The sequence below is a fragment of the Rhea pennata genome, chromosome 1, assembly GCF_028389875.1.
Source record: "Rhea pennata isolate bPtePen1 chromosome 1, bPtePen1.pri, whole genome shotgun sequence".
Classification (NCBI taxonomy): Eukaryota; Metazoa; Chordata; class Aves; order Rheiformes; family Rheidae; genus Rhea; species Rhea pennata.
In genome coordinates, this window is record NC_084663.1 from 16,984,539 (window position 1) to 17,004,742 (window position 20,204).

At 43.3% G+C, this 20,204-nt stretch overlaps 1 protein-coding gene across 1 annotated transcript in view; it reads right to left on the reverse strand.

Annotated features, from left to right (window-relative positions):
• Positions 1-20,204, reverse strand: part of CELSR1 (cadherin EGF LAG seven-pass G-type receptor 1) — a 176,222-nt gene that overhangs the window by 39,120 nt on the left and 116,898 nt on the right. Inside the window, exons 6-14 of the mRNA XM_062582642.1 lie at positions 10,992-11,149; positions 9,748-9,911; positions 8,197-8,322; positions 4,907-5,073; positions 4,353-4,538; positions 3,906-4,019; positions 3,365-3,539; positions 2,533-2,674; positions 657-777 (exon numbers count right to left, since the gene is read on the reverse strand). Coding sequence (XP_062438626.1) covers positions 657-777; positions 2,533-2,674; positions 3,365-3,539; positions 3,906-4,019; positions 4,353-4,538; positions 4,907-5,073; positions 8,197-8,322; positions 9,748-9,911; positions 10,992-11,149 — 1,353 coding nt within the window. The remainder of the gene's footprint in view (positions 1-656; positions 778-2,532; positions 2,675-3,364; positions 3,540-3,905; positions 4,020-4,352; positions 4,539-4,906; positions 5,074-8,196; positions 8,323-9,747; positions 9,912-10,991; positions 11,150-20,204) is intronic.

Here is a 20,204-nt window from a genome sequence, read left to right on the forward strand (position 1 = left end):
TCATTTAGGAAAGGAGTACTGGGCCACATTCACTGCCACCAGTTTAAACAGGCACATTAGTCTATCATTCAAATCTATGGCAAAATCTATTTTAAAAACTCCATTGTAAAACTTAGAGGAGGAAGCCATCTCCTATCCTGGGCCTACCTTCTGTCCCTGCAAATGTCCCCTACATGTCTCCTGCAAATTCCTCTTAAACTCGACAGAGCTGACTCCGAGGAAAGCATTTTACCTCTCAGTCTCCTAAGCAGTTAGGTCTTCTGCTGGCTCCCAGTGGGACTGAGCCATTTCACTGTGATTACTCACTTGTGATATAACAAAATAATCACCAGCATTCCTCTGCTTGCAGGGCTGATCTCCCCCGATAAACTGGGCTGTACTTCAGAGAGATCAGATTCCAGGCTTTCTCAGTGTGTCAGTTTTCTCAATTTCACTTTTCAAACGCAAGTAAGATAAGAGCTGCACAGTATGATTTTGTGAAGGGTAGTGCCAGCAAAATGTTTTAGGTAAAGATTAACGATATCACAAACATACACGTTGCAAAGCACAACTGTATATACTTTGTTTCAGATATATTCAGTTGTAGAATTTATTAGTGATATAGTTATATTTTAATCTAAAGAAATTTTGACTTGACAGGTCTCTTTCTTGCTTACCTTGCAATGGCATTCTCCATTAGTCTTATTGCAATCAGGATCAAACCCCTTACTAGTCTCACAATTACAGGGACCACAGATGGGATTTCCCCACCAGCCTCTGGGACAAGGCAAGTCAATCCTATAAAATAAAACCACATCGAAATCACATTTTAAGATTATTCTTAAAAGATGGGGAAAAAACAGCTTAGGGCCAGATCTGAATCCCAGACCAATACCTGGGCATTGCCAGCACAGACTGCAGAGCCCATGCGGGAGCACGCTAGCAGTTAAACAGTACGGACAACTGCAGGTGCTGAGCTGTGCCTTGGGTCTGTTTACTTACTGTCATAGACATAACTGAGGGGAACGATTCCACAACATCTTATACCTAAAAGACAACTGCTGCAGCACTGCCGTCCCCCTCCCCACAGGTCCGCACGGTCCTGTCCTACCCCTGCCGTTGGCACAGGTGCTTGTCCAGCCTCAGGGTACACTAGCTTAGGGTGCGAAATTGGCTGCAAGCCGACACACCGAAGAAAAGTCACTATTTTTAGCCAGTCTGGCTCTCTGAACCAGTTCACCACAGGGTCAGAAAAGCATTGTCGCAAGGGAGGGGGAAGAAATGTGTAGCTGGAGATACGGAGGAGAAAACTGGCAGCTTTGATTCAGAGTAGTTGAAAATGTCACATGCCTCTGTAGGATGCAAAAAATACTCAGTGGGGCACAAGCTGGTACTGCCACTGAAAGCAGCAGTCTTACCTGCCTCCTGCCCTTGGCTGCTGTTCCTGCCCCTTGTAGCAGCAGCACAACTATTCATAAGCTGTGCATCAACCAAAAAGCCAATCCTAGTTTTTGCTGGGTTCTTTTTCTTCTGGGTGAGTTTCTGAGCAGGTTCAGCTCAGAGCTGCCCCAGACCCTGTGCTGGCAATGACAGCTCTGGAGAGAAGCCAAATTACACAGGCCTCTCTAGCTGGAAGTGTTCACCAAGCAAACGCCTGAAAGATGGCACTCCCAAGCCTGTGATTAGCAATAATGCGCAAAGAAACCCCTTCCCTGCTTAAGGAAACAAAGGCTGCTTGCTGTCCATCTCAAAGGTCACGAGGAATTCTGCTTATCGTAACTGCATGGTTTGTACTTCTATCCTTCATAATACAGAATATTGCTAATTCAGAGGAATGAAAGATGAATCTGGCAACATCAGGGCCAATATTTGTAGTCCAATACAACAAAAGGCAGAGAGAGAGGCTTGCGGTTTGCAACAGGAAAGAAACACCACACAAGCTATTCCTAAATGGACAGACAAATGTGCTTTATTTGCACATCATAAATGGCCAATATTTCAGTAAATCAAAACGCTGTCTCAGGAATACGAGGAGGCTGAATGCTGAGATTAGGAAGCTTGTGATGAGGAATCAGCAGGCTTCCACCATACAACAGGACTTAGACCTCCTAGGGTGCCCAGAACAGACTTTTTTTTTGCCAGCCCTGGAAGCGGACCCAACCTGCAAAGCCATTTTATCTCAGCAGGTGACCTAAATTGGTGCATTGCTCTGTGTGTGTGCTGGGGGAACTGAAAGAGCGGAGCAAAGTGAGCTCAGGCCAGGTCTGCCAAAATGCATGGATCAGATGCAATGCTATGTAAACAGAGCCTTGCTGGCTTAATCCCTGAACTACTGATGAGCATACAGAGTATACTGATATTCACCACTCCTGGTCTACAGTAAGAGTGCTCAGGAGTGCCCGAGGGCAGGAGGCCTGCAAATATCAACTATTATGAACACTCAAATAATACCAGGGAAGACAGAGCAGGAAAAGAAAGAGATGGGACTACTGCCTTCAGAGAAGAAGTACCTGGAAGGATCAAGAAACCAAAGAATAAAAAATATTCCCTTACTTGCTTTCACAGTACTGTCCGTAATAGCTTTGTCCACACTCACAGGTGTACCCATGGGATGAGCTAGGTTTGTGCACGCACGTGGAGACATGCTCACATGGGTTCAGGTTACACACATCAACACAGTCTCTCCCAAAGTACCCTAGGGAGACAAGGTCGTGAAATTACAGAAACCACTTTAATTTATGATTTGCATTTCTCCAAAAGACCATCTATTTTAAGCTTATGCACTAATAACACATCTTCAGTAATCAAGTAGACTTCCCTTGAGACACTGTCAAAAAGAAGGTACTCATTTTTCTCTCAGCAAAACGATAGTGAGCTGTTCTTTTTGACAGTCTGTTAACATGCTCGGGGCACCCTTGGGTCATTGGTTCCCAGTTTTATATTCAGGGCATGTGTTACAGAGAGTTTTGTATTCTTTCCCTGTGTGTACAGGAGGTGACTATACTGGGTGCTGACAGCATGTGCTGGGTACATGTGCTGAAACAGAGAAAACATTCAAAGCATCTCTAACAGAATGCAGGGTGTGAGACAGAAATTGAACAGCAGGAAAGACTGGGAAAAAAAGGAAAAAGAAAACAGGAAAAAAGACAGGGTAGTGTATAAAAAAAGTTCTTTGGAATAGAGACTGTTTTTCATTTTGAATGTTAAGTTGCCTAGAACCAATTTTTAGTCTACAATTGGGTGCTGCAGTGAGAGAGAAAGAAAACACCAACTGGCAGAGGAAGAAGAAGGATCAGAAGTGCAGCAGTCACATGCTTTGTAAAGTAATGCCAAGGAGATGCGATTCCAGCTCCTGGATTAAAGCATGTGGCGGTCACTGTGTTACCTGGGTCGCAGACACAGGAATAGCTGTCCCAGTCGTCACTGCAGTAGCTGTGCTGAGGACATGGGTTGGAGTCACAAGGATTATCCACTTCACAGCCCTCCTTTACATTGATCTTGATAGCCTGCTTCATGTTGAGTGTAGCTACGTTTGTAGATGTCTCTCCCATTCTTACACCCTGGTCACAAAAGACAATCTTTTTTTTTAATTTAGAGTATTATTGTATCTTTTAGGATACAGTATTACATCTCTCACTAACTCCATTAATCTATGAGGTCACACTTAAAGATATGAGCCAAAATCAGATTTTTTTCAAATGCCAATTTTGAGCAAACCAGAGAAACAGTAGAAAAAAGCTGCTACCCTGCAAGATTAGATTTGTACTTGGGAAAGCGCACAAACTTCACTATTTAGATTCTCAGAAATTTTGATAGAGGAAAAAAGAACTGTTTGGGAATGCATAAAAAGGGAAAAAACCCACATGTCTTCATATGGGTATTTTCTTGTAAGTTCAGAGTCAGCTACTACAGTTCTCACTTCATACCTGCATACAGCCATAAAATCCCTGCTGAACTGAGACCTGGTCTCCAGAGACACCTCCCACAATGATGCTTTTCATTTTCAGTCCTGGCAGTTGATTGCCTATCTGCACAGTGCTCTGTGGAAGAAAGGGACAGGAGGTAAGGGGCACGATCACCCTCTGCAACACACACAGCAACCTTCTGCAGTGATGGAGTCAAGCAGTAGCTGACAGTAGACTAAAGAAAAATGATCAAAGCTGTCAGGAGATAGATATCTCTTCAGAGGATGTCACCTTTTACAGACTTGTTCAGAAGATATTTTTCCATTGCACTTTATAAAATAATGGGGCTTCATTAGGCACAAGTCATGGTAGAACATGCCTCACAATATTTTTCCACAATTCTTTAATCTACTTTCTCCTGAAAATATTTCTGCAGTGCTAAATGGCAAAATTATGATGCTGCCTCACCTGATACATCCCGTAGTCCAAGGACATGACAGCTAGGTACTTGATGTCTTTACCATCTTTAGCACTCTTGAGCTCTATTAATAAATGATGCCATTCCCCGTCACTGACTCGCGACTGGGTCATCTTCAAACTAGCAACCTGGTTCAGGCCACTGTACACTTCAAATTGCACATAGTTGTTCAGTATCTGTTGAAAAAAAAAACACGTCTATTTGTTACTGCATATTTGTTTAGAGCCCTTCCCAAACTTAGCACTTCCCAAACAAATCTCTAAAGAAAAAAAAGACAATAAAAAGACAGTTTTCTCATCTATAGCAATGCATACTCATACCTTTGTTTAAAAAAATCACCTCACATCAGAACATCTGAATTTCAGAATGATCAAAAGTCAGATTCTGAAGAAATCATTTGTATGTATTGATACATGTTTTGCTGGGTGGACTAATCAGATATGTAGTTTGTATGGTCAAAGCCACTGATAGGTGGATCACACTGGTATGGTGTCGGGGAGGAGAGAGAATTTCTTTTCTAAACAAAGAAGGCCACATTTTTTACCTGAATGTTGATCTTCGATCCAGTTCCAGCGTTAGCTTGCATTAACATGCCATTGACTTTCCGGGTCCTAAACATAAGCCCAATGTACCATGGCACAGAGATGGTTATATCGAGGTCACTCCAAATGATGATGCTTTCCCCACTGAACCGCTGAGGGGAAGGCATCACTGTAAATCAAAAGACAAGACAGAAACACTTTATATCCCTTGAGGCCAAGGTTAAGAGTGGGAACTACGCTGCATTGGTGCATTAGCTACTTTTGCAGGATGCAAAGTAACTAATCCCTCTTCCACTGAGCTGTTTTTCATTTACTATAGGGTAAGACCTGGCCTAGGGGAGTTACTGGGAAGCAGCTGAAAATGCTATAAATTCACAATCTACCTTGGTTTGTGGTAGCTTGTCTCTGTGCTCACCTTCACTCTAAGGCAACCCTTCCACGGTGCTGCTGTATTACCCAAATGAGAGATGTTCCTAAAAAGCTAAATTCATTATCTCTACTGATACAATTTTGATGACGAGTGGGTGGACAGAGCAGGAAGAATGACGGTAATACTTGCTACAGACATTTTCAACATATCCTTGATTACCTGGTTCTAATTAACAGATTTAAAAGAGGAAATGGATCTGAGTCTACAGGAAATATTATTTAATTTCAAATACTCCAGGGCCAGGTTGTTCAGCTGCACGAGCTACACAGTCTTTTCACAGGGAGCAAGCTCTTGTGGGATTACCAAAATTCTCTCCGTTAAGCATCTAGAGCTGAGTGCTGCAATGGTGCTCTCGTCTCTCATCTTGCCTGAATTTGAACTCAATTTTCCCTTCTCTAAGGCTGCAGCCAGTCGATTCTGTTAACTGAAGCAAAATCAGCCACCAGCTTCCACATCATCGCACTGTCCCCCTTTTCTTCCCAAGCTCACCAGTAAGACTCCCTTCCTACATCCCCTCCTGGCCGCATCCTTCCCCAGGGACCAGGGGGGACCTTACGCTACGGGGGAAGCCGAAATTGCCCCCCAGCCCTCCCTGCCCTCTGCCTGCCCTTCCCATCGCCTGCCGGGAGCATTTAGTCATTACTGGCTTCACAGCAATGCCCAGAGCCTCCTCCCTCAAAGATGGGGACTATTATTGCAGAAGGTACTCTTTAAATGCATAGCATAAAATAAGCATAGTTTCTGAAGAGCTGGCAATCAAAAAAGTTGACTTCTTAACCCACCAAAGCCAGTGCTCTCTGAGAAACCGAAGTAGGTCCAGCACTGCTAAAGCAGTTTAAGAAATGCATTGGCCACTCACCCCTACACAATAATGCAAATATTTTAGCTACAACTTTTTCAAAATAGCTGCCTAATGATAGCTAATACTATTAGGGTCATTGGACACATCTCAGCACTCAAATGAATAGGCTGAATGTCAGGAGAACTGTGTGTCAGTGATCCCTCCTGACTTTAACTTCAGGCTTTTGAAATCTTTGGTTACATTTCAGAAAAAATCCTTAGTTTTTCAGGGCTTGTGATTTTTTCTTGGGGACAATTGGCCCACAAATATAATCAAAGAAACAAGTGGACTGCTGGCCACAAATCCTAAAAAAAGATCTTAATATACTGAGATCTTAGTAAGAATAAGTATTTACATAATAACAAAGAAAATGCTCAAGTCTCACTGCACTTAGGATATAGGAGAACTCTGAAGCTGGAGGACAGTAATGCTGTGATTGGTGTGAACTGTATTGCTCTAACCAAATTGAGCATCAAATGCTGCCTAAAAGACATTCCTGAAGTGACTTTTTAAATCCCCAAATGGATACTTTGGCACTTCAAAACTAAGAGAAAGATTAGGAAATAATATTCTTTATACATGACGTCACTACTCCCCATTTACCCCAGCACAGTTCTGGCATCCTGTCAGCATGGGCTTTGCCCAGTGAGGCCAACAGAGAGGTGCTACACAACTCATGAAGAAAACATAAGAACTTCATTGACAAAGATATTTGACATGAGGCACATGGAAAAAAGATTTTCACACAAACCTGGAGAGCTCAAAATACTTGAGGAATTGCTGCAGAAATCAGGTACCTTGCTAGTGGTAGTAATAGCAGCTCTGAGCTTTGTGAGAGGTGGAACACAGGAGGAGGCCTCCATCATCCTTTCTCCCTCAGCCTCCTACTACAGGCCATTATTTCCTAAATCAGAAACCTAACTGTGTGTTCTAGCTGTATCCCTCTCTTCTTAAGCTGCTTCTACAAAGGCAAGGTGGGAGCAATTGCTGCAACCTAAATCTCTCCCAGGCAGAGGCATACCATACTGAAGTGGTTTGCATACCAGCTATGGTATGTGCACCATGGTTTGGAAGCCTCAAGATTAGGACTGCCTTTCCAGGGTCCATATCCTGCTGAGGTAGTCAAGAATGTCTGGTTTGGGGGTAGAAATATCAAAAGAACAAAATCTTTGCTCATATTGCAAACTATTGTGGGCTAAGTGTCATGAAAGGATAATGGAAATGAAGACACACCACATCTGCATCAGAACAAGTGAGGCCAGAACTTGGACTTCTGCATCTTGGAAAGCTACATCTAGTTTAAGCAGGGTGTCCTTCTGGGAAACTTCCAGCAAAATGTGACTACAAATGAGCAACCCACAAGCAGACATGGTGAAGCCACCTTATGGTGGGCACTGGCAGCTGCAGCAGCACTGAACCCATGGATTTCCCCAATGCACACTCTTCCTTGCTTTCTTGGAAAGGAGCTAACTACAGGTCTTTCATTCCCTATAAGACACACCTGCTGCTCCTTCCTCATCCTTCATTAATGAGGTTTTACACATGTATGCACATTGTATTCAATCAAAGAAAAAACCAATAAAATTGAAAGTGCTCTTACTCAGCAGAGACTGCCTTCTTGCCAAGAAAAGTGGTGATTAAAAATGCACATTCATCCCCAGTTTGAGTCAAAGCCCAATAAAGTCAGCAGGATTCTTTCCACTGTTTTAAAGGGGCTTAGGACCAGGCATTTTTACTATAAACAAATTACTAAATACTGCCAAGCTCTGTAGAACAACTTCGCTAATGCAAGTAAATCAAAAAAGCTGTTACTATTAATCATAGTAAGTCAGATACCATATTTACTATATAGGTGATCTCACAATTACTTCAAATATATATGGGTGACTTCTAGTCTTAGTTGCAATCTTCCATTATCTATCCCCTAAGCATCAGAGTTTGGCATATATGTTAATGATTACAAATGATTACTAATGAAATGTGCACACATGACTACGCATGAAGAGGTTTGTGTATCCTACCTTGCTCACAGTTTTTCCCTCCGTACCGTATGGGACACTCACAGATGTAAGTATTCCACTTATTCACACATGTGCCTCCATTCTGGCACCAGTTAATTTCACAATAGTTCCTTTGCGCTGCACAGCCTAGAAGTCAGAAAAATAAATCAGAAAAACAGTTACTTGAAACCACTCGATACTTCTGCAGGTGAGCACAGCAGCTGCATCACACCATGGCACCCCAGACTATCGCATGGCTTTAACAAAAAAAAGGGCTCTGAATGACTATATCTGAGTTTCTGTCAAGACACAATACTTAATCATTATAGTTTTTTTTAATACCCTTGAAGCTGATCAAGTAAAAAGTGGATGGCAAGTTTCCATGAGCTCAGCAAATGTCAAATTCATAAAGAAAAATCTATCAAAGGCTATTGAACAGAGTCACTAGGCTGTAAATCTCTGGAGATTAAGAGAAAATTTGGGGGAAATACCCATGCTTGTCCTGTTTTCATACTCTTTCCTGGCTGGCCACAGCTGGCCACAGCAGGAGACAGCCATATGGACCAGTGCTGTGACTCAGGACTACTGTTCTTAAGTTAATGACATGTAACCAAGACACTGCCTAGGGAAAGCCAATAACATAGTGTCACAGACTAGTGTAACACTATAAGCTGTGGTGTGTCATGTTAAAACATATAGAATACCCTTCCAAATGAGGGAAAAAATCCATCCTGAAGAAAATGCTTCTTTTGCCATGCTTTTTGTGCTACCTATTTTCATAAAGTAAAACCTCGTGTTTAACTAATATTAGAGACACAACTGTTAATTATAAGCCTCAAGACAAAAGAGTATTTTGAAGTTAGTGTTGCAACTCCCTTCTTAATCCATGATCAATAGAACATATCTAAAAGAGCTGCAATTTAGGCATTACAGAAGGAAGGGACTTGCCATTCCTCCATTAAGTGCCAGTTTTATGATGATGAGAGCATTTTGTACATCAGAGCTAATCACGGTCAGGGATCCAGGCACTAGAAACCAGACTAGAAGCTCCTACAGGCTGCTTCATGAAGCAAGTTTCAGATTCAAACGACCGCAGAATTTGATTTAAAGGATAAATATAATTGATGGAAAGTCATTAAAATCATTTCCTTTCTCATAAACTAATCCTATCAGTTCTCAAAGCAAAGTGACATTTAACAGGTATTTTTTTTTCAAGAAGACAAAAAGCTTCTTTAGGGGTAAATTGTGCAAATTCCTGGGTGAAATCCGCAGGAAGGCAGAAGGTCTGAACGTGCCCTGAAGTGCCACTTTACGCTGTACGCGGCGCACCGGTCCTTGGCACCGGCACCGATCACACCTCGCTCAAATAAGCGAGGGGCGCGCAGCCGTCCCGTCCCCCCCGCCGTGTGGCCCGGAGCGAGCACCTCGCACCAAGGGGGCCACCGGGAGATGCCGGGGCCCTTTCAGACCACCTGGTCCCGCGGGGTTCCCCACCATGCCTTCCCCTCGCACACGCTCGTACGTGGCCGAGAGCTTTTTCTTGCCGACTTTTGAAGGCGTAGCAGCTCCCACCTGGCAGAGTGCCGTTGTTGGCTATGAAACTGGCCATGTCGATCGGCTTGCTGTCAACAGAGAGGTTCCTCATACAGCCTATAAACTGTCTGTTGTGCACAGGGAAATCTTCAGGCAGGTTCGGCACACCGCCGAGGAGGAGAGGGCCAGTCAGGTCCAAAGATCTAAAGAAACAAAGAAACGGTCACAGTTCTGGGGGTATAGTTTGTTTTGGTTTTTTTTCTTTTTACCTTGCGGTATCCCAGACGTACATTTGAGATGTCTGATTTACTGATACTGCCACACACCTCTTTACTACTAGATCTGCTTTTCAGGACTTTCCAGTAAAACAACTAATCTCAGTGACATTACCAAAAGATCATAACCTGTAACTTAGGAGTAGTCGTATACATACGGGAATTCAATGATCTGTCTCTGACAGTGATCAGTGTGAGAGAAAGAAAATGAAAATTATGAGACAATGTGCAGCTGTGGGACACTTCTGATTCCAGTTCCCAGGGGTTAGTCTACACTCTGCACCAGACGGGTTAAGATGCCATAGATTTTGATTTTGGTATAATGACCTTGTTATTATAAAATGTCCAACCTTTTTTTTAATGCTCTGAAGATCTTAGTCTTAATAATATTTGGTCAGCTTGAATTAGCCCTAATTTTTATGATGTCCCCCTTGTGATTTTAGAGCAGTATGTTCATCTCGACGGCCCTTCTGTCATCAGTCATTATTTTATCTGTACTGTGTTGCTTGCAATCCATCTCCTCTTTAAACGAAGTAGTACTAAACTTTCAGCCCTTCCTCACAGGAAAATCTTTTTCCCTAGGTAATGATTTTCACTCCATTATTTCTATGTCCTTTTAAGCAAGGAGTATTAATTCAAATGATGGCAGTAACAAGCTGTTCAGACATCCCCTCAATAAAGTCTAACATTTTATTTGCTCTTTTCCCTACATTTTCGTATTAAGTAGATAGTTTTTTGGAACCATCTACACTGATCTTCAGAACTTTTTCTTGCACTTTGCAAGTAATTTAGGCACATGTCTGTATAGAAGATCAATGCATTCCTCCCACTGTGCTAACTCTTGCAGTTGCCTCCACCAAATTTCATCTGCTAAATTAAAACTTGTCATTTTTTCTTGGTAAATTGTATCTCTTTTGCTAACGTAATCTGCCTAATGGTTAATCACATACTGTTGATTCTCCCCCGAAATAAGAGAATGAGTGGAAAAAGCACACAGGAAGTCCTTACTTTTTCGAGCCGGTCTGAGTCCCTTGGGCAGCGCACGTGTAGTTGCCAATAAGACTCCCGAAGCGCACAGCCACCGCCGTGTCACAGTCATCCACGGTTACAACGGCCACCTTCTCCCCCGAAGGTCCGTGGGGAATTCCTAATCGCCCAATGTTGGGCTTCAAGAAATAAATGACACATCGTGTAATGCTATATGCACACACTATTTGAATGCTGCTCCAGCCAGCTCAGCAACATCACCCCTGGAAAGGGACTAAAACAGGATGCGCAAACACGAAAGCATTAAGAAAGCATTAAGATAGTTACCAAATGGGTGACTGTAAAGGGTGTTCACACCCAATGCAATACATGGCATGGCCAGAAGCAACTGATGGTTCATTTCCACTGTTGAACCATTTTGGCCCAAATCACTTCAAACACGTGTTTTCCTATTTCTGCACAGTGAACTCTAATAAATTTTGTTCATCTTGTGACTCTTCATCTCAAGTGAGTGAACTTGCTTGAATTTTAACACTGTTTTTGTCCAAAGGCAAGAAAATGTAAAAATATGTAATGCCACAGCTGAGGCTAAAGGCCTAAATACAAGTTTTCCCTGAACAGGGTACTCTGTCCGAGCTCTGCTGCCATCCCTCTGAGGGCACAGGGATGCCTCACGGGAGAGAAGGGGCTGGGCTCTGACCCAGACACACAGCATAATTTCTTATGTACAAAGCTGTATCAAACCAGGAGACACTTTTACGATTCATCGATCAACAACAGTTGTAGCCATATGAAGAGGGAAGAAGACCGGGCGTTACACCGAAGTTTGCTGTATGCTCACTTTGAAACACGTATTGCTCAACTGCAAACTGCAATTCGTATGTGTAGAGCAAACAAGGAGGCAGCGTGGGGAAAAAGGCCTAGTCTCGCTGCTTCAGCTGTACACACAGAAATACGCAAAAATGCTTAAAGTTGGTTTCATCATCTGTACAGAGATACAGATTTATTCATCTAGGTAATTATCTCAATGTATAAAAAACAATTTAAAAAAGATGTTTCCTGGTGTCAGTTCCAGTTGGAAAGTACTTTCCATTTCCTCTACCAAAAACTAATGTGACCATATGCTTTGGCAGTTATGTAGTACAAGGTTTTGACCTCTGCTAAGTGATATTAATGAAGATTTTATTTTTCCTATGCTCCCTCGACTTTACAACTGCCTAGCTTGGAAAAGGCAGGAAAAATACGTAATTGCTATGCTGAAAATGGTGTTGTATGCAATGCCGAAAATGTTAGTAAGCAGCTTTTCAAAGTCCATAGAAAATCAATCAGCCAAGAGGCAGACCTTCCCTTCTAAAATTCAAATGTTTATATTGCAGGTGCTACTTCTATTCATTTGGGGGAGTGATTTGATTAACGTTTATGTTCTCTTGCTTCACTGAAATAACCTATTGTTTACTGCCTGGGACCGGTGACAAAGGAAGGGTATTTATCCTCTTAGCAGGGGGTATCTGCCCTGTGTTAGTCGAGCTTGCAGCCTGATGAGATTCATCAGTTTGCAGCTGCTCCTTCACAGTCAACTAACTGCAGAAGCAAAAGCTTCTCCTCCCTTCCATCCCTTTCTATTTAGCATAGAAATTGCAAAGTTTTCCTCTAGATATTGACTGGCCATTGCAACCCAGACCTCTGGCAGCTCTGTAGTTTAGGTGACCAGTTAGGATTCTCATAAGTGGATAAAGAAGAAATGAGATATTTATATGCATTAAAATATACCAGTTCAAACTACATTCAGTACAAACACATGATTTTCTGATAGTATCAGCAGGCTCATTTTGTATAACAGGCTTTTTCCCAAAATGGAAGGGTATGTCACTGGGAAAGGATAGGGCGATTCTCTGAGTTCATGTGACAAGCACCTTTTTTTTCTCTTATATGTGGCAAGTACTACTTCACTCATCTTCTCAGCACCCAGCTTAGGGAATATTTTATAACTGAAGTAATCTGAATAAAAATAAAAAATTGGAATGGAGGGAGCTTAAGTTAAGAGTTCCTTCAGAACTCAATAATGAAACTGATTTATTTAATATTTTCATTAATACTAAATACCATTTGCTTGTAAAACAGAGGGTATTTAGAGTATCATGCACCAAAAAGAAAAGAATCACTTTAGGTATGTGAGTCTCAGAAAGAGAATTAATTATATGTCATGAAACTTGCAGTGCAATGACAAAAACTTCTATTGCAGGTCATCAGCTATAAATGATGCAAAAGCAGGAAGAATTAACTGGATTAATTGACTACAAGAGAATTATGAACCATGGTGTGATTAAAGTACAAGAAAAGCAATACAACAGTATACAATAGTGGGTTTTGGGGAAGATGGGTATGAGCAAATTTTTATGTATTAAATAGGATATTGGCATTTGAAGTATTGTGGACAATTTTGATTTCATTTATTAAAGATGAATTCCAATTACAGGAGACGCACAGAACTGCAGCCAGGGCAATGGAAAGCTCACCTGATCAAACACACAAAAAGGACTTGGTATATTTAGCCAGTCAAAGTAAAGGCTGAAGAAAAGTCTGCAAATGAGAGGATGCTATCATTGCAATGGACACCTTAGTATCAGAACAAAGGGGTATAAAATTCCTTGGCTTCTGTGGAATAACACTGGAGCAAGACTGATCTGTAACAGAAGGAACGGCTAATACACAACAGCATTAATTCACACCATTATTTTCTGGAAATATGTTCAAGAAGTTAGAGCCAGACTTTCAGCTGGGTACTTAGCAATCCTTTCTGCCTGTCAGACTCATCTCCTGACACACCATGCTACCTGAAAGCCAAGTTTTGTTAGCTGTGCCAGTTCTGCATTCACAAGTAAAAGTTCAATGTGGTGTACAGGAATTTACCAGCATGACCCCCATTAATGGCAGTGCGAGTCACGTAACTGAGTTCCTGCTCATGGAGCTGAAAATTTACCTTGCCTGCCCAGTCCTAAAGACTGCCTTTTTACTTAGTGCCCGTCCAGAAAAAGGTTGAGATTCAAACTTAAAGACCACATGCTGTAAAAGTGAGTAATAAGAAGAGGTACAAACAGGGCAAGAAAGAGAGCTTGGTCTTCCTTAAGCAAACTAGGAATAAAGTGTCTTCATTCTGGACTCAAGAAAAAAAAATGAGTCATGCAGAGTATTGCCACCATCATACAATGTTTTCTTCAAATATTTTCTTTATCCTATATCCAAGTAGCTTGCATGGACATTTATGTTTGCTTGCTGTAGTTGACTACAGACTTGCCCGGAAAAGAAAAAGAATGTGACTTGCGAACTGTATGTTAAATAGCAGAAGCCAGAGCAATGGCATTTCTTGTTCCCTTTGCACATTGACACATCCTGTTTCGTGGGGCATAGCACTCCCTTTCGCCTACCTTTCTCCCCATCTGTAATATGAGATGAACCATATTTATGTTCCTCAAATAATGGCAATTAGTACATGCATCTGTACAGAACGTCACAGAACTTGACTTTGTCTCTCCAAGCTTTCATGGAGGAGAGTAGTGATTCTGTTTTATGAGTGGGCAGTCTCAAATTTTGTGTCTAAACCTTGGCACTCCCCACTGCACAGACAGAAGCACAGGCAGGTGAAAGGTGATTACAGGAATGACAGTCTCCCAGGATGTCTTTTGAAAACTGCATCTTTCTTCCAGATCACAGCCAAATTGACAGTGAGATGTCCCACACTCATCCAGTGTTCTCAGCTGTGACCTGGAAGAACTACCTTTTCAAGCTGTAAAGGTGAATTTACCTTCTTTTGCTGCTGACATGGTTACAGGCCACCTATCGTGATTTTCTCTGGTTGCAGTTGATACTGGAGTGAAAGAACAGCACCAGAAAGGTGCTTCCCTGCACACGCCCAATCTGATTCTATGAAACGAAAGTATGGAGCAATGAACTGTTCTGATCTCTTCTCACAATTTCAACAGAAATGAACACACATATATTCTCACAGGTGCCTATAAAATGCTAAGAAGTTCATCTGTTAACATGCATTTTATAAATGGAGACCAGACAGAGGACAGAAGGTCATCAAAACACATCTGTTTATAGTTTGCAATCTAACATGCAAATCTACTGTTTGCAGATCAACTGTTCCTATTCCACTTAAAACATCAGAAACAGCTATTCGGAGGCTTCTCAGCTTCATTTGGATCCTCTGTTTTCTTACAGCAAACATTTAAACTGCTGGTGCCCACATAGTTAGTTATTAAAGATACAGATGGTCTAATGATGCATCGTGAAAGGAAAAGACATACAGATGAGTGGATAAGTTTTCTCTAATATACTTAACGTGTCTTTGTGTCTTTTGAAGCAGCTGACCATATGGGAGATGACGTAGCAGCAAACTGTAAATAAGGCCAACAGTTGAGAACGCAAAATGGGAACCCTTGAAAATGAGACATAACAGATCAAGTTATGCTTGGCGTGAGGTGACCTGGTTTTTCCAGGGGACAGATAACGTTGCCTACTATAAACACAGTCCGTGCTTAGCTCACCACACACATTAAAAAATTCTATTTTAGAAAGTTGGTCTTTCATCAAAATGCTTTGTGTGGCACGGATTAACATGCACAGCTTGGCTTGTTTGTCTTCAAAAGTGCAACTCTGTAAAAAGAAAAGCCATCCTGAACCCAGCGCCAGCCTTTTTCAACCTTTCCAAGAGTTTGCTTACCGGACAATAAGTTGCCCTTCTGTTTTTGTTAATCAGTAGCTAATGATTTATTGACTGTTACGTGTGGTTAAAGGTTAAAAAGAATCTGTTTCCTAGTTATTTTTAAAGCGAAACAGCATTCTTCTGCATTCGTTGGCTCAACCCCCCAAAGTCAGGGCGGCCGGTGCAAAACGCAGCGTGTTCGAGTCCTCCCGGACTCGCGGCTTCCCAACGCTCGCAGCTCCAGCACGAGGAGGGCCGAAGGGAGCGAGGGGCGACGCGGCGCGCCCCGCCGGGGTGCCGTGGGGTGCCGCGGGTGCCCCCCGCGCGCCCGCGCGGCCTCCCCTCATTAGGCAGCCCGCCAGCCTTCTGGGCTTCCTTCGTTAACCCGCTGGCCTCGGCGCAACTAGCTAACGCACAGAAAGGGAAGAAAAGCCTCTGATTCCCAGGCAATACTTCACTGCTTCAGTGGTCAAAAAAACCTCATTAACTCCCAGCCGGGGCCGCCCGCTCGTCGGACGCGGCAGCCGGAGCCCGAGCCTGGCGGGGGAAGCAAATAAATAAGCAGGAAGCAACAAGGGCGGCCGGGAGAAAGCGCGGCGCTTGCAATCCAGGGGGAAGAAATTAGTAAATGCCAGGGAAGCTTAATGCCGTGATACGAATTTGTAGACTGTTTTGATCAATCGGGAAGCTGGAAATTGGGTCAGATTAAGACAACCATTACAGTTGATCTCTGCTTTGTAAAACTTTCCCCTCCCTATTTCCAGAACACCTTTAAAATAATATAGAGTGAAGAACGGAGACTCCTTCCACCGGATCCCTGACGATTAGTCAGCGGGAAAGCAGGACAGATATTTCGCATGAAATCCTCAGCCCTTCGATGTAGGTACCCCCTCTACTCCCCGAATACGCTAACGACATTTCTTTACACAAACTTGGCTGGAGTCACCAAGAAGCACGAGAGCCTGTGACAGCGAAAAGGAAAACGAAAAGCTTCCCACCACTGAGTCAAAAACGCAAATCCAGAAAAGCCATCGGACCCGCTCCTTTTCCTGGACAAACTCGTTGAAATGCGGATAGTCTCAGGCTCATCAGCCAGACACCAGGCTGGGCCAGGACGCTGAGCAGGTTCTACCAGATGGATTTGTTATCTCCTTCACAGCAGCATCTGGAGGCTGAACTCTGATATTCAAGGCGGGAGGCCTGGGCACAGCGGGGCGACAGGGCGGCGTGGATGCCGCCAGGTCCACCCCACGGCGTTGCGGCCAGCCCTGAGCACCCACGCATGGCACCCAGGAGCGCACCTTCCTCCCGCACTGCCTAGCCAGGTGTCTTCACAGCTATCACGCAGCTCCTGCAAAGGGCATATGCTTGGATTTGACTAATGGGGCAAAGCCAGCCACAGTACTGACAGGAAGAACGGGATTTTCTTGCCTGCAATGGAAATTGTACTCTCGGGTTTGTATTACCAGGTGCCTCTCTGCTCTTTGCTGATGAGTCAGCGACACAGCCCGAAGCGCCCGTTTTTGCTAGGAGACCATGCCCACTCCTCTTGGAGAACGTGCAGCTTTCTGTGTCCGAGACACCAAGCACCACACGTGCTTTTCTGCTGCAGGTTTCCTCGTCTGCCTTCCCCAGCTCCTTCCCTGCCCGCTGGACTGCTCTGCAGCTGGCCCTCCTGCTGCTGCCCCTCTCCCGCTCGCTGGCCCTGCTCTTCTGCCCCTGTGCTGCCTCCCTTCCCTCCTCCTCCTCCTCCTCCATGCACTCTCCTCGCATAGTTCAGCAATACCTTCTCCCTTCACCTTTTTTTCCCTAGGTACCCGCCAAAAATACCGCTCCCAAATACTTTCAGCCTTCTATAAATAGCATATGTTTTACAGCTTAATTTTGCACACAGAAATTGAACATTATTGCTATCAGAGTCCATGTAATAGCCAGAAAAGTGTAGAATGAGACACACTTGTCCACACCAAGCGGCTCCCTCCCCTTCGACTAGTGCTGTTTTCTTCTCTGGTGACACCTTGGCAAGTGACCTGCTGCCCAGTGTGACTGAAGGGAGACAACGGCGGGGTCTCTAAAAGCCAGGGAAACCTCCCTTCCTCCGCTCCATGGGCTGCTCCTCAGGCTGTGGCTGAGTCTTTGCTCAGGTCTCCCCATCACACAAATATTCCTGCGAGATCAGGTGCAGCTGAGGTAGCTGCAAAGTGCTGCTTCTCCTCACTCCACGGACAGATGTAAAATACCTGAAAAGCTCCCTGTGAATCGGTGAGTTACTGTAGATTTACTGGGTGATTAAATTGAGATAACAGTGCACTTCAAAGTGCTTGTACCGAATTCCTGAGGTGCCATTTCAATGACTCTGCTAGAAACAGCATGCCACGCTCAATCAGTGTTTCACCCCGTCTAAAATAGAATAGAGAGGGGAAATATTCTCTTGCAACCAAGAAAAGGACAAGGGCATTTTTTTGGAAAAAGAACATACCTTCTCCAAAACAAAGGCACACAAAAATAGTGAGAGTCAAATGTGAGAAATGGTTGTTATTATAGATATAGCTCTGTAGCAACAGAGACCCAAATCTGTAGCTACTTAGACCTTTCTCATGTTTATAAGAACAAATGTTCACCTGCCATTAATGTGGGGAAAAGAACAGTGTCAAGAATCACAGCAAGAAAATAATGCAATGCCATAGCCTCAGTGAAACCAGAACTGAGCATATGTCACTAACTGCCAATGCCACCGGATGTCACTTGTTACCTATTGCCCCATGTCCTCCATCTACCCAAGCGCTGTCTTTGCAAGCCACCACGTCACCCTATACCGGGCACCACCTTGAAGCACGATCTTCAAGGCCTCGCTATGACAAAATGACCGTTCAGGCTCTGCCAACTCTGTTGTAACTCCCTTGAATCTTTTTAGCCTTCAAAGACAGAAGAACCGATAAACACCACTTTGGGAACAGCCATGATGCTCCACTAAACTTCAGAGGAATTTTGTAGTGTGAAGGTGCTAAACAGCTGGAGTCAACCTGGGCTCAGGGGGCATCACCTTGTGCCAGCTCCCCTGAGAGCTGTAGCAGCGGCCATCTGCAGACCAGGAAACCAAAAGCTGCAAGCTGCCAACACGGCTTGAAATGCCAATGGTGTAAGAGAGAAGCACAGGAACACAAGCTAAATATTTAAATTCTGGCCCATTTCCTGAAATGACAACAGTGAGTGCTGAGTACCTTTTACAACGATGAGGTTTCCAGCCCTCTCCTGAAGAGAAGAGTAGGAGCCCAGCTTGGTTTTAACTTCAAACCATGGTCCGTAACACCATTTGCTAAGAGAAAACCCTGGGAATTATTTCTGAATTATTGTTATTGTTCTCATTTGCATATGAAATGAACATCCTAACATTAATCATTTTCAGATGTTGTTTGCAAATTCTGCAACAGTAATACTACAAAAAGCACACAGAGGAGAGAAAGATATTAAACCATTCTCTACCTTCTTGGCCAACTTCTTCCCTAGCAGTGTAACAGATTTCTTAAAGCTGTTAAAGGTAGCTGAGCAATTCAGGGCTTTGGAGCAGGATACACTTTGCATTTCAATGACCTCTAAATGACTTTCACTGCTTTACACTTTCATTTCCTGACACACAGATTTAGAGGCGAGTTATTTGTTATTCTGTGTCAAGCCAATGGAATGTCACTCTACAGCCAGATCCTGATTTCCTTTCTCTGATATCAATCACTTTTCACTTACCCCTTACCAGAAAAAAAAACCAAAACAAAACAATCAACCAACCTACTAATTGAAATCTGCACGAATAAATATTGGTGAAATTGGAGGGAACTGTGTTTTTAAGTCCAGGTTTGTATGTGCCTGTTCTGCAAGGAAAGACCAGCTGCCTCCACTGCACCCATTAAATCCTGCAGGTCTCTATAACCATGTCAGAGCAGGACCCAATAAATAAATAAATAAATATTAGCCAGCCTCCCCTCAGAGGGTTTTCAGTTCTTAGGAGTGCAGGGATGGATGTCACAGGCCAGACCAAAGACCCCCCCAAGGGAGCAATAGTTGTGTAGTGTGAAAGGACAAGGCAGACATAGAGCAGTACTGCCTCCTGTCCTCCTTGCTCCCGGCCTTCCTTCTTGTTACGGTGCAGGCTGCAGCTCTATATGGGTTTTCACAAGATACTTTTTGCTGCCCATTATGGCTGAAAGGGACTGATACTATCACTTAGCCAGCCTTTTGCCTTATACAATCACAGGACTTCACCCTGGAGGCCTCAAGACCATGGCTTCCTGCTGAGCCTTTAAGAAAGGAAATACAGACTTGGTTTTAAGACTTCAAAGAATGGTGAAACCACCAGAACCTTGTGCAAATTATCCTGCTGATTATATACCATCACTGTTAATAATATTGCATGCTATTTCTAAACAGAATTTGTCAAGCTTCGGTTTCCATATACCAAATCCATGATCTTATCTAGAAAAGAAATTTCAGTGATGAGCCTAAGGATTTGAGTGCAAGAGGATGAATTGGGC